This window comes from Herpailurus yagouaroundi, unplaced genomic scaffold (assembly GCF_014898765.1).
Source record: "Herpailurus yagouaroundi ecotype Mexico unplaced genomic scaffold, PumYag 28, whole genome shotgun sequence".
In the NCBI taxonomy this organism is placed as follows: domain Eukaryota; kingdom Metazoa; phylum Chordata; class Mammalia; order Carnivora; family Felidae; genus Herpailurus; species Herpailurus yagouaroundi.
The window spans coordinates 161937417-161952011 of NW_024412376.1; the positions used below are offsets into that span (position 1 = coordinate 161937417).

Here is a 14595-nt window from a genome sequence, read left to right on the forward strand (position 1 = left end):
CCCCCCTCAGTGCCCCCCTCTTACTGCCTGGAGGGGGAGACGCCTTCCAAGTGGCAGACAGCAGGCACTCTTTCCCCGTCGTCTGTGGCCTCCTGCAGGTGTCCTCTATCCCAGGGGAGGTGTCTTTGCTGTGCCCTCAGCACTTAGCATGGGCTTGGGGCTCGTGGGCCCTTGATCAGTATCTCGTGACTGCACAGGGTGCTGCCTGCCCCAGTTGGGCCTGAGCACCTGGCCTTCAAGTCCCACTGTCTTCTTTTCTAGTCCCAGCTGCTTCCAGAAAGGATTAAATGTATGGAAGCAAGCTAAGGGTCTCTCAGTAGATGAACGGATACAGACAACGTGGCGTGTATATGTATGTGTATGTACATATATACGTATACACGTACATGTATATATGTGTGCATATGTATATATACACACACACACAGCGGAACATGACGCAGTCATAAAAAGGATGAGACCGCGCCACTTGAGATACCATGGGGAGGACCTAGAAGGTATTCTGCTAAGCAAAGCAGACTGAGAAGGAGAAATACCATGTGATTCCTCTTAGGAGTGGAATCTTAAAAAAAGGATGAATTAACAAAAAGCAGAATCAGACCTATAAATACGGAGAACATGCTGGTGGTGGATAGAGGGGAGGGGGTGCGGGTGGGAAAATGGGTGGAGGGGAGAGGGTCGGTCATACGGGCTTCCAGGCGTGGAGTAAGGAAGTCACGGGAACGAAAGGCACAGCTCGGGGAATACAGTCGGTGACGCTGCGATAACGACGTGTGGGGACAGAAGGTAGCTACTTGTGAGCACGGCGTAATGTGCAAACTTGTCACATCCCTGAGTTGTACCCCTGAAAGTAACATCACGTCGTCAGTTATACCGGACGAGCAGGGCCCGTGGGAGGCGGCTGGCGGTCTGGTGAGGGAGGCGTGGGGCAAGCAGCTGGTGCCGGGCCTGGGAAGGAGCCTGAGCCGCCCAGGAAGCAGAGCCCAGGGAGGCGGGAAGGCTGGGTCCGTCCTGGTCGAGCGGGTGGGACACTGTCAGCCTCTGCTACACTCCAGTGTAGATGCCGATTCTACGTGACTCCGTAGAGCCCCCTGGACCGGCCTGGGCACAGCCGACCACAGCCTGGTGTGTGCATGAGTGTGTGCGCACGTGTGAGCGTGAGTGTCCGTCGTGCACACAGAGCCTCTGCTTTTCCCTTTCCTTTCCTGCTGGCTGCCTTGTTAGGGACGCCCCCGGCTGCAGGTCCCCTTTGCAGCTCACCTCGGCCAGGCAGCCTTCCCAGACCTCGCCCAGAGAGCACCAGGTCCCCAGGACCCCCACGTGGTGCTCTCCATGTGGAAGTCAGCTTCTCCCTGTCTGCCGCACAGGACTGTGGGCCCCCCGGGGTTTGCTCATGGGTCAGGCTCTCCGGCAGCCTCCTGCGGAGCCTTAGTTCGCTGTGAAGCGATGACTAACTTGGTGACAGGACCCTGGCGGGGAAGGGAAGGATGTGCCGCTTCCCCTTCCAGGACCCTCGTGGGCCTCACACGGGGATCCTGCAGCACCCAAGTCGTCTGGGCTGTGGGGTGTGCCTTAGATGCCAGAGGGCGGCACGGGTGGAGTGGAGGGGAGCCCCGGTGGGGGCCACCGTGCGCGTCACGGCATGCATTAGCTGCACACAGCTGCGCTCCTTGTCTGTGTGAGCACGGCCACTGCACGGGAGAGGTGGCTGTCACTAGTACTGTCACACTTTGGAAATGAAGAACTTTGGTCCCAAGCGTTAAGAAAGCTGCCTGAGACCCATGCGCCGCTTGGATCCCCCTACGAGGAAACCACAGTCCCAGAACCAGACCGCTTCCTGATGCCTCGGAAGTGTGCCTCCGCGTGTCTCTGGGCGTTCTGATCCACACCCAGGGTGCGTCATCCAGGTGACTGCTGGCACCCCCCAGAGACCCGGTAGTGGCCCTCACAGAGGCCACGGGCTCTGGTTGACTGGTGGCGGGTTTTGCTTACCTCAGACACGTCCCTCCTCCCAGCAGCAGCCTCGGGCAACGCCAGCAAGCCTGGGAACCCTGGGCGGTGCTGTCCGGGCATGCCTTGTGCCCACACGGCCCTGCCCCAGGGGTAAACATGGCTCTCGCTACCCCCTTGTGTCCACAGATGTATCTGGGAAGCTGAGGATCTGGGATACCACGCAGAAGGAGCACCTCTTAAAGTATGAGTATCAGCCTTTCGCTGGAAAGATCAAGGACATTGCTTGGACGGAAGACAGTAAGAGGATCGCAGTGGTCGGGGAAGGAAGGGAGAAGTGAGTCTCTGGCCTCGGCCCTCCCTGCCCGTGTCCCTTGGCTTTGCTTTCTTTCCGGGTGCCCCCGGTGGGAGGGGAGCAGTGACACCTGTGCCAGCTTGGACTCGTGTGGAGTCCCCCCGGGGCCCTGGTACCTTCCCTCTGTCTCTGACATCCGTGGCCCCTCACCTCCTGGAGCTCCAGCCGTCATGCCCACAGTCCAGGCTGCAGGAAACGAGAAGGTGAAAGAGTTACAGCTCTCAGGAGCGTTACTGGGGTCCCTCCCAGCATGCCACGGCCACACCTGGCTGCAGGGAGCTGTGCACCCCACCTGAGATGGTCACTTAACGAAGGAAGAGGGGGCAGGTGGCCCGCAGTGGCCGCCGCGCTCACGGCTCTAGTGACCGGTGGGGTCAGTACCGCGACTCAGGTTTCCGACTCCGAGCGAGGTCAGGGTTCCCCCCAGGGCACCACGGCCGCTGTCAAGCACTTGGAATTTGGCAGGCGCACATCTCCCTACTCAGAGGCTATTTTTACTGCGTGTTCTGACAGGTATTAATTCTGCCATAGCTTTCCCAGTCATCCTGTTGGTCTCAGCAATTCCGTTTTCATTCAGTCACACGTAGTAACCCCCGCGGTACGTTTTTATCAGATGCCAGCTGAGCGCAGGACATCCTCGCCTTTCCAGCAGAGGTGGCGGCTGCTAAGTATCTTGGTCCCGCCCAGTAAAACTGTTAGGAAACTGGTAAGCCATAGGGCTACTCCCCTGGCAGGTGTTTCTAAGGCACATTCCCCATGGGAGGCCTGTCGGCCTCGACCATATAGACCGAATAGGGATTCCAGTCCCTTCCCGAAGGCACTTGCTCTCGGATTCTCCAGCAAATACTGTGCAGAGCTGAAACCATGGGAGGCCTTCAGCGTTGACTCCTTTAACGAGCGTGCGTGAAGTGTGGCCATGAGCACTGCCCACCCCCACCCCGAGCACTGGCCACTCAGCTGCCCACATCTCATTGACTGTCCCCAGGGATGACTTTTTCCTGTGACTCCTCTCATTGGGTCAAGGTTTGGAGCCGTCTTCCTGTGGGACAGTGGCTCTTCCGTGGGCGAGATCACGGGACACAACAAAGTCATCAACAGCGTGGACATCAAGCAGAGCAGACCGTACCGGCTGGCAACGGGCAGTGACGATAACTGTGCCGCGTTCTTTGAGGGGCCACCGTTCAAGTTCAAGTTCACAATCGGCGTAAGTGGACTTTCCCCTGGGGGTGGCTTGCACGCGAAACCAGCAGTCTAGACCTGCAGCTATGGCAGCCAGGTCGCAGGCACGTGCCATTAACGCCGTGACGTGTTGACGCGTGGACGGAAGTGGAGTTTACAGGGGAACTTCACACGTGAAGCGCGTGGGGCAGCACTCGAGCCCCCGGCCCGCCTAGTCCTGCACTCAGGCCCGCCTGGATGCTTCCAGCAGGGAGGCGCTCGCCCCGGAGGAGGTGTATGTTTTTGGGGTTGCAGGGAGGGTGCATCTCTGATGCCGTGTGGCCAGGTGAGCGTTCTGGCTGGAGGAGCCTTGTCAGAAAGGGGTGGCCCAGGCCTGGCTCTGGTGGTGCCGGCTCGAGACCTGCTGAGCCCTCAAGCGATAGAGGTGGCGAGCTTCCGGGGATAGCTGGATTTGTCTCGTCTGGTGAGGTGATGAGGGCAGGGTCCCAGCTGGAACGTGACATGTGATGAAGAGAGTTAGATGCTTCGACTCTCAAAGACTCACGCTCTGAATGCCTTAGCGGAGCATGTCCTAGCCCTGCACGTGCTCCCTGCCTGCGACGAGGGTCTGAACCTAAGCCTCCCTTTTCCCGTCTGCAAGGTGGGTCTGGAGGCATCAATACCAGAGCATTTTAACCATGAACTTTACTGCACAGCTGCCCGCGGGTCCAGAGCGGTTCCTTGCCCTACCTCATGGAGGATTAAATGAGAGAATGCCCTTAAAGAGACTCACTGGGGCCTGCTCTTAACTCCGGTGACTAACCACCGTGATTCATAGATAGCGGGCAGGGTGTGGCTAGAAAGGATGATGACACTTCCTCAGCAGGTCCCCCACAGGGCAGCACTGCGGCAGTGGGCGGAATCTGCTGTCGGACACTGAAGGGCTCTGCAGGGGTTCCTGCTGGTAGTGAAACAGGCTTCCATCCATCCCCGGGGCCCTTGAGCAGGGCCTGGCCGGCTGCGTGGGAAGCACGGCAAGGCTTTCTGTGCCCTGCAGAGCGTGCAGCTCAGAGGTCCCTTTGCAGCAGTCCGTGTGGCTGTCTCCTGTGGCTGCTGCCTGGCTTGTAGGTGGTGGCGGCTTTATTGAAGGCTGTGGCTCGAGGTCCGTGCTTCCTACGTGCAGGCAGACGTACCATGGGATACAGGGTGAGCAGTGAGTGCTGAGTCAGATGGAGTCAGATAACTGAGCGTCCTGCCTCGCACCCAGGAGAGGAAGGAGGACGGAGACAGGAGGTTTCTGTGGCAGCAGGAGGTCGTCCTAGCTTGTCTCAGTGAAGCGGTCCCTGCCCCCAGGTACCCCTCTCCGCCTCCCCCGCTGTTTGATTTCACTTGGCTGTGATCTGGGCTCTGAGCTGGTGGGGCTCCCTTCCCCGCCCCGGGAGGGATGGTTTCCTCTTCGCAGATGGAGAGAAAACCCGGCAGGGAGCAGCTCAGTGGCAAGTTAGCAGAGCCAGGTTTTGAGTCCAGTCAGCTTGAGCCTGTGACTTCACCCCACTGCCAGCCTTCTCCACGTGCTCACTTGGAGCCTTGGCCGGAAGGCCCTTCCTCATTCCGTTTTCCTTTCTAATCTGAGAACACAGCTCTCGCCCCAAAACCCTGGCCCGGGGTGGGGGTCAGGTGCGGACGTTTGCCCGGCTGGCACCTGTGCCCAGAAAGGGCACACGGCTCGTCCCCACAGTCTGCCTGTGGAACCTGTCACCCGTGGGTCCTGCGTAAGGACCTGGGAGAGGTCAGAAGGGCTGTGGGCCGGGAATGGGGGGCACCGGGTGGCAGCCCAGCGCGGCAGCTGGCTGGCTCTGCGACCCTCGGGTGGGCGATCGGTGTTCTGGGTCTCTTCAGGAGACGGATGGTGACGGCCCTCCTCCGCCCGCCCCGCCGAGCTGTGCGCGCACGTGAGCTGCTGGTGAATGTCTCCGTGTCCACGAGGAGTTCCTTGGGCTTCTGTTGGAGAAGATTCTAACAGGCTCAGTTGGCCTAGAGAGTAAAGGATGGGGAGAGCACTTGCCCCCCCGGGCACCCACCCAAAATGCCTTGTAAAGTGTTGACAGCTTTGTAGATGAGTCTGGCTTGTACACGTGTGTCTGCCCTGGAGTCTCAAAACCCCGGAGTAAAGCTGGAGTGGATGGCTGGCTGTCCACCCGTCCAGGCTCCAGCTTCTTGCCGTCTTCCTCTCGAGCACGTTTAAGGCCATGGGATAAGGGGTGGGCACGTCGGGAGCACAGAGGAGCTGAGTTCCAGTTGCCCTGAGAAAGAGGAAGTTGTGCTCTCAGTGTCAGCACGCACTGAAATGAGAAGCCGACGGTGCTCATACCCGAGGGGAAGCGGAGGGGTTTCTGAGACCAACCAGGGCGGCCTTACTCAGGTCAGACCACCTGCCCGTCCTGCTGGCCTGAGGAGGGGAATCCAGTTGCTTTCCTTTTTTGTTCTCGCGTTTGTACGACTCCGCTCGTGTCGTACAGAGGGAGTATAGGCTCCCGGTTCCTCCAGGCTTGAGTCCTGGATCAGCGTCAGCCACCCTCTGCTGAGCCCTCAGACTCTGGGTTCAGCGTTCGTGTTCCTTCACGTAAAACCGCAGCGAGCCCAGGAGGCTGTAGAAACACAGGGGTGGGGGAACCTTCACCTGAACAGGCCCGGGCCCACCCATATTCAGAGGCCGTGGGCCCCCCCCGGACCCCCAGGACCATAGGAGGCCGGGTGTAGGACAGAGGCTTTGGGCATCGCTGTCTCCGCCCCTGGCCCTGACGTTCTGTGGGTAAAGGTAGAGGTTCCCTTTGAGGAGCTAAGAAAGAAGGGGCGGGTGGGCCCTTGCCCACTCCTCGTCTACCGCAGGCATGTCTTCCCCGCCAAGTGCGTCCCCGCAATGGATGCGTCTGGACGGGTGAGAACCGGCCCAGCTGAGCATCGTCCGCTGGCCTGCCGCACCCGTGCACCTGCCCGCTGGGGTGCTCTGCGAGTCTCTGGCCCCGCGCTTCCTCCTCCGTCCGGTGAGCGGGTTGGCCGCCCTGGGCCGACCGTGGACTCCCCTTCTGGAGCAGGCCCTTCGGAAGACTGCGTCCACATCCCGACCCACTTCCAGGTGTTGTGGTCGCTAGGGTAGTTTGTCTAACTCAATGATTGCCGAATCGGCACTCCTGTGCCCCGGGCCTGCTTCCGCAGGCTGCGGCCGGCCGACCTGGAGGTGGAAACTTCCCGCCCGAGTGTGTGAGAGCGGAGGGAGCCCCTGCGGCGGGGGGACGCCTGGTCACCTCTCCTCCCAGGTGCGGGTGTGGTGTGGTCGGCCGCTCTGGGAGCGGCTCTCCCCTGCCGCCCGTGGCGTCTCCCCCTCCACAGGCGGCTCCAGGCGGGGGCGTCCCACGTCCCTCTACGCAGCGGGAGGGGACGTGAGCTACAAATCTGTCTTCGCTATTATTAGAACTGCTGCCTTTCCAGACCGTGAAGTAAAATTGGAGCTCTGATATGCAGGATTTTCTGGTGGTGTTTCTCCTGTTTCCTGACTCACAACAGGGCACGAAGCAGCCATATGGCTCCTTCGAAGCGTATTGGGGGCCTGGGCCGGGCCCACAGGATGCCCTGCCTGGTCAGGCCTAGCCTTTCCGCCCTCATGTGCGTTGGTCTTGCTTTTCAGAGAGCTGTGGGTGCGTTCGCGACGGGTGTGCTGGGGGGCAGCAGGGCACGTCCCCTCCCCCGTTTCCTTCCCGGCTTCCCGCACAAGCCGTGGCCGACGGCAGGGTGACTGGCCCAGCCAGGCTCACACGGAGAAGCTTGCCGTCGCCTCCTCTAGTCCTCTTTCTCCGGAGTCCGCGGTAGCTGAACCAGTCTGTCCAGGGTGGCGGGAGAGGCAGGCAGAGCGTAGGGGTCACTTTGGTGCTTCTCAGCCAGGCTGAGGCTGGCGGGGAACTTGGCGAAGGATGCGGGAGACTTCGGAGCGGGAGGGGGGGAGCCGGGTGTGGAGGTGACACAGACCGAAGCAAGGCGACGCCATGTTTCAGGTCAAGGCAGAAACCCCTTCTCAGAGCACTGGCTGTGGAGGCTGGGCTCGGGGAGGGGGAGGGCACCAGCGTTGGAGCCTGTTCCTCCCTCCACGAGCTCATGACAGGGAACAAGGCAGGTGGGCCTGGGGCACGTCGCCGTGAGTGTCAGTAGCAGTCGTATGTTCAGGGGACAGCTGAGGCCAGCGGAGCCAGGGAGGGCTCCCAGAGGGGACATCTGAGCTGACCAGCTGGAGTCAGGCCAGGGAGCTCCGTGGTGCTCTGACCCTATCAGTGACGTGGGCTCAGGTACATTACTTATTACCTAATGGCTTCAACGACTCCGTGTTCTCAGTGTCGAGAGGGGGTGATGGGGGGGTCAGGTGATGATGGGGAGATAATGACAGTGGGGCATTCTGGGGAGGATCCACTGACAGGGTCCCCGTCAGAGCTCCAGTGAGTGTTCGCCGTGACTGATGGGCGGACAGGATTAGACCGGACCCCGAGGGCCTTCCACATCAGGGGATGGGGATGGCCTGTGCCGTGACTCCTCTGGGGGGTTGGGGAGGGGCCGGGAGCGTCCGCTCCGTAGGTGGTGGCTGGGTTAGGCGGCCGCAGGAAGCCTTCGGATGTCTGAACCCTCCCTGTGAAGTTTCCCCAGACCCGGTCCTTCTTGCACTCAGGCCTCACCTCCCCGTGGAGCGGGCTATTTTTAGCCCTCACTTTTTTGGTTAACGGGCTGTTCACTGCCGTCTCCCTTTAAGTGGGCTATTTCAGGAGCAGACATCAGTCTCCGGCTCATTTGGGCTCTTGGCTCAAGCTGCAGGAAAAGCTGACGGGGAGGAGTTTCTAAAGCCCGAGGCCTTGGGTTCACACAGCGCATGGGCCTCAGCTTGTCTGCCGTGCCTGGCCCGCGCCAGACCGGCCGGGGCTGTCCCACAACCTGCCTTGTTCCCGGGCCTGGGGAGGGGCATGCTGCGTTCCAGCAGGGAGAAGGGCCACAGACCCTGTGTGGTGTCCCCTGTAACATCAGGGGTGCTGAGTGCTCTGAGAGACCCGATCCAGAGAGATGGGGCAGAGGGTCTGGGGAGAGGCCGTGGCAGCACAGTGGGATCGCTCCAGCTGTTGGCTGGACCTGGGCAGGTGCGAGGCTTGGGTGTCCGGTGCCCTTCAGGAGGGCGTCCTGACTAAGGCCAGCTGGGGTTGGGATACGGGGACGTTCCTGTTCTCTAAGGGAACCGGCAAAACTGAAGTTTGTTACGAGGCGGAATTAAATGATGGCTGGCCAGCTAATTCATAGTATATTCCTTACGCCCAGTAAAGGGGAATCAGCACCCCACCGTAGCCACCCATTTAGCCCAGGGTCTGCTCCATTTGTCGTGCGTGCTTTTGGTATCCCAGTCTGGGGGGCCCTGCTTCCCTGGGCCGGCCGCGGCTGGATGGACAGCACCTGGGTGGCTCCCCGCCGGAAGGCCCCAGAGCCAGTGCGGTCAAGTGCAGAGCTCTGGAGGAGAAATGGGAGCCCCGGGTTCTCTCCCAGCCCTGTTGTCTCCTGGGAAGTGCCTGGAGGCTCCCTGAAGCCCTCGCGGTGGTTAGGTGGCGGGTGACCAGTGATGATGGTGGAGGCAGAAGCAGCCAGGAGGGCTCGTAGGATCCTGGTTTGGAGAGCAGTTTGGTTCCGCTGTGGCTCACGTTGCCGGACTGCTCCTGCTGCTGGTCTCGGAGCACAGACCCGGGAGCAGGGAAGGCCAGCCTTAACACAGATGAGCACACACAGCAAACTCAGGTCCCTGTCACCCCGGTGGAAGCTGGGCCCCGGGAGGCGGGTGGGTGGCCTGTTCGTGATAGGGACCGCCTCCCAGCGGTCGCACAAGCAAAGCCAAGTGCGGGCTGAAGCCATGAGCCCGTCGTGCCTCCGTCAGGGGCACCGGTGATGGTGCCCCAGAGGACAAGCTCTTCGGTCAGAGCCAAGTCCCAGCCCCATGACGGTGCTCACCGGAAGGAGGCAGGAAGGAAAGCAGGCTGTGTAAACCAGCCACCAGCATCGCCCCCCTCGGTGCTCAGGCTTTCTTGTCCCAGCTGGTCTCTCCTTTCTTGTCCCAGCTGGTCCCTCGAGGGTGACCTGGCCTCCCCACCCCTGCAGGGGGTCCCTCCCGGTGAGATGCTGCTTCTGGCCTACAGCTGAGGGAAGGGGAGGAAGTGCTGAATAGGAGGTGCCGGGCCTGCTTTGGGCTCCAGCTCAGGACGGGGACCGCATCTCGTGGGGCCTGACGCCTGGCCTGGAGCCAGATCGCAGTCATGCGGTGCTGTGGAGCGAGGGCTGCCTCCACCAGGGAAACCCGTCCTCTCCCTCCCAGCTGGACTTTGCAGACACATGGATTCCTTTGATCCCGGCTCTGGGGCTCCACTGCCCGGGAACCCGGCCCCGACTTCTCCTTCCTGGCCTGGGTTTCTTCATGAGGACAGTGGTCACAGTGTCCGTGAAGGGTTGTGACCACAGGAGCGTCTCGGATGACGCGTTCCACGTGCCCTAACGAAGTTCGGCAACCCGCGGCGTGATCGCCGGGCATTTGTTCTCGTTTCTAGAAGCCTGAGCCTGAGCTCCAGGTGTCCCCAGCTTGTGCCCCCACCCCCCGATTCCTTCCCGATTCTGTTACCTCTGGGGTTCTTTGGCTCAAGGGAGCCTAACCCCAGTTCGCCTCCATCTGGGCTTGTTCTGTTCTGCCCCCCGCCCCCCCCCCCCCCCCATCTGGGTCATTGCATTAGGACCGTGCTAATGACCTCGTCTTGATTGCTTCTGGAAAGACCCTCTTTCCAAGTGAGGTTTCCATTCAGATAGCACCAATTCAGCTTGTGTCTTTGGGGCATAATTCAACCCATAACATGACAGACGCACATGCGGACCCCTCGCATGCAGCTCCTGATTAAGTCAGTGCTTGGCTTTGGAGGGCACTGTGAGGCAGGTGATGAGTGGGGGTTTTTCCTGAAGGTTAGCTGTTTATACCCACAGAAGCAGTTAACCCTTCCTACCCTTGGGAGAGCTAATAGTGCTTGCCAGGGTGGGGAGGGGCAGGGGGTGTTTAGAGGATATTTTCTTATACGAACCCTCAATTTGGGAAAGAATGAGTTGTTCCTCTAGGAAAGGGACTCACCCCTGGAGGGTCACTTGGAGTCTTACTCCCAGGAAGTACATGACCATCGTTGAATTTCTGGTTGTTAGCTCCGACCCAAGGTGCTGCACCCTGGAGACTCAGCCAAGAGGCCTCCAGGTTCTGGACTGCAGTTCTCGCTGGGCCCCTGAGGGAGGAGGGCGGGTTGTGTCCGCCAGAGGGGAAGGAATGCACCCTGAGTGTGGGAATGGGGAGGCCCGGCCCTCCCAGTGAGTCAGGGGCTGCTTCAGACTTGTTTATTTAAGCCCTGAGGTCGTCCTGTCGCCTGGCAGTTCACATCGGCAGCCAGAGTGGATGTGTGAAGCAGACTGCATATTTCATAAAGAACTTTCCAGAACCTCCCGTCGTCAGGTGGATAACTGTACACTTTCCACAGGACCACAGCCGCTTCGTCAACTGTGTGCGATTCTCTCCTGACGGGAACAGGTTTGCCACAGCCAGCGCAGATGGCCAGGTGAGGGCTGAGGGCAGGGGCAGGGGCTCATCCATGGTCTCCCAGCGGTTCAGGGCAGGCAGACCCTCCAAAGCCCGTCTTCCCATGAGGAACTAGAACTCCCCCTCCCTCCCGCTCCTGGAAGGCGCTCGGGTTACTGGGTTGGTGGACCCCTTTTCACCTCTCCTTTTGTTTTCTATTTTTGGAGAGAGTGTGAGCGGGGTGAGGGCAGAGGGGGAAAGAGAGAGAATCCCAGGCAGATTGTGCACTCAGTACAGAGCCTGACGTGGGGCTCGATCCCACAACCCTGAGATCACGACGTGAGCCAAAATCAAGAGTCAGGTACACAACTGACTGAGCCACACAGGCGCCCTACCTTTCTCCTTTTTAATAGAGCTGGAAATCCCGTTAGCACTCGTTTTAGGTTGCTTTTTTTTAGGAGTCACGGTAGCAAACTCTTGACGGTAGAGCCGTGGCAGGAAGGGCTGGTTTCACGCACAGCTGGCGAGAGCATCCTCACACCTGTGACCCGTGTGTGTGTGTGTTTATTCCTCGAAAGATCTACATCTATGACGGAAAGACAGGAGAGAAAGTGTGTGCCCTGGGAGGAAACAAGGCTCACGACGGAGGCATTTACGCCGTGAGTACAGATTTGTCTGCGGCTGTGGTCGGGCGGCGTCCGTGTTTGCCGTCATCAGTGAAGAGTTGGAAGCAGGGGCGGCGGTAGTGGGCTTCAGGGTCCCGTGCAAAGGGTGTCGTGGTCCCAGCGGGTCCCTCCCGGGCTGAGGGCTGTGGACAGGCTGCTTCCTGAGGCCCCTTCCCACTCTGTTCTCTGACACGTGGCCCACTGTTCCGTTTGACAGATCAGTTGGAGTCCTGACGGCACCCACTTGCTTTCTGCCTCCGGAGACAAAACCTCTAAGATTTGGGACGTCAACGTGAACTCTGTCGTCAGCACGTTTACGATGGGCTCCACCGTCCTGGACCAGCAGCTGGGCTGCTTGTGGCAGAAGGACCACCTGCTCAGCGTCTCCCTGTCCGGGTACATCAATTACCTGGACAGAAACAACCCCAGCAAGCCCCTGCGGGTCATCAAGGTGAGGCTGAGTTAGGGGCCGGCCCTGGGGGCTTGGCATGTGGGACGTGCGTTCAGCAGAAGCGAGAGTCCGGATGTCGACTCTCCCCTTGAGTTTCTAGAAGCGCCAGGACTCAGGGCCTGGGGTGTTGGACGGTGGCCCTCACCCTGCGGTCGGGAGCCCCTCTGGCCTCCCTGGGGCAGCCTCCCTCACTTCGGAGCTTCCAGGTGTAACACACGGAGCCCAAGGGCATCGCTACAGACACGGAGGGCCCGCAGAGAGCCTCGAGGAGGACCAGGAGGCCTTGGCGCTGGACCTTGGCGTTTAGTTTAGGTGGCATTTGAACGTGGGAAGGAGAGACTTTGGGTTTTGGGTGGTTCAAGCACGGAAGGCCCGTGGCAGGGAATGAGCTTGGAGAAGCAGGTGGACCTTAGGGTACAGAGGCCTTGAATGCCCAGCTGGGAGTTTGTGCAGCAGCAAGCCACGGGAGGTGGTAGGACCCCGTCCCCGGCTCCCGTCCTGTCACCTGCAGGCTTCCTTGGGCCAGGTGATGCCCGGGGTCTGCCCCCAGTGCCCCTCCTTTGACAGGGATGGGTGCGTCTTCTCCCGCCTCAGCCCTTGTGATCTCGCTATCTCTGGAAATCAGCAGCCAGGCAAGAGCCAGGAGCTCCCTGAGGACAGGGCGGACTCTGCTGCTATCCCTGCAGGCCTTGCTTCTGCCCAGGAGTCAAGGGAGGCATGGTCCAGGGCGGGAACCACTGTGTCCCATTCAGCTGCGGATGCTGCGTGGAGGGAGGACTGAGCCACTGCAACGGCCACATCTGTCCTCACTGCTGGCCTCGTGCCATCTGCTCTCATGAAGCTTCACCCACCTTGGCCCTGAGGACAAGGCGTGGGGACCCCTCCTTGAGTTAGGCCCCAGCCTGGCGTGATGGACGTGCCGTGAAGGTGTATCCGGCCTGACACTGAGCGTGGGGGAGCTGGGGGTGGGCCCCACCCCAGGACACAGTCCCTTTGCCGGGCCTCCAGATGTGATGGGGAGAAATTGCTTGAGACATTCAGGCATCGCCGTCAGCCCACCTGTGCCCAGGAGCGCGGTTTCCCGTAGGCCACCAGAAGCACAGGGACCACAAGTTAGGCTTCCGTCCTCCCAGGCCAGCTCAGGGAATCTTGTGGGCTTTTACAGTTCTCAGAAGAGACTCCTGGCCCCGTGCCTGCCAGTGTGTAGGTGCGTGAATCCCAACGTATCTGGTGCCGATCCTGGGCTGCAGGGATTTCTAAGCCACATGTGGGAGCCCAGGAAAAGACTGGAGTCAGAAGAGCAGTTCTCAGCCTTGGTTGCATGTTCAGATTTAAAAAGGGCTGGTGCCTGGCTTGCCCCAGAGGGACTGGGTCATCCCCGTAGGGATGGGCCTAGGTGCTGGTACTTGTAAACACACCCAGGGGATTCTCCTGTGTAGCCGGAGCACCGATTCTCAAGGGAGAAGGTCCATCAGGCTCATCCGAGAGGGCCAGCTTGTTAAAACACGGCACCTGGGTTCGGTTCGTCCGTGGACATCTGTGGGGCACGCGAGAGCCCGGGGTTCTCACAAGTTCCCAGGTGAGGCAGCGACCCCAGGCAGGGATTGTGCACAGAGCCCCAGGGCATCTTACCGAGTGCAGGTCCCGAGTCCCCAGGACACAGGTGGATGCCCAGTGGGGCAGACTCTGGTCTGAGGACCACACTTAAAGTGTCAGGGCTGGCAGGGCCCTGTCCTAGAAGGAGACAGGAGGTGGGAGTAGCCCAATATGTCCCCTGAGAACTGTGCACCGTTCCTCTGAAGACACTTGCCGCATCGTGGCAACAAGTGGAACCCCACAGAAAGCTTGGAAGTTCCTGGGTCAGGGCCTGTGCAAAATTGTGCCAACCGTCAGCAGAGCATTACTGGCAAAGGCCCTCCTCCCATCCCTGGTGAAGGGGGATCAGTGATCAGGCCCCCCACCCCCCTTAGCAGTTACAGAGGGGTTACGTGTCCCCTTTGCAGCAGAGGTCCGGCTGTAGAGTCCTGTGCCTGCCACGTTGCCAGGGAGGGAGGTTGGGGGGGGGGGAGGGGGTCAGAGCCCTCGAACAGCTTGTGAGTTACAGGTCTGGGAAGAGAACAGGCTGTCAGCAGCACCCCAGGACTGCCTGGGTCTCTCTGGGTGGCCCGGACGCCTCTCCACCCGCCTCTGAGCGCCAGACCCTCCCGAGACCCGTCTGTTAGCTGCTGCAGCTCCACAGGTGTGAGCAGCATTTCCCCCTTTCGGGGGCGCTACTGAGACGAGGCTCTTGGCTCCTGGGCTCCCTTAGATCCTGTCCTTGGCCCGGGTTGAGCTGAGGTACTAGGAGGGAAGAGGCTGCACGATACGATTTTGTCACCTGCTCAGTCAGCTGGGGATAAAGCCG

General features: G+C 60.4%; 1 protein-coding gene across 1 annotated transcript in view; it reads left to right on the forward strand.

Moving 5' to 3' along the window:
* WDR1 (WD repeat domain 1) overlaps positions 1 to 14595 on the forward strand; it is a gene marked incomplete at its 5' end in the record, with an annotated part of 44507 nt that overhangs the window by 15542 nt on the left and 14370 nt on the right. The window contains 5 exons of the mRNA XM_040494620.1: positions 2140 to 2287; positions 3329 to 3509; positions 11038 to 11115; positions 11654 to 11734; positions 11958 to 12191. Of these exons, the coding sequence (XP_040350554.1) occupies positions 2140 to 2287; positions 3329 to 3509; positions 11038 to 11115; positions 11654 to 11734; positions 11958 to 12191 (722 nt within the window). The remainder of the gene's footprint in view (positions 1 to 2139; positions 2288 to 3328; positions 3510 to 11037; positions 11116 to 11653; positions 11735 to 11957; positions 12192 to 14595) is intronic.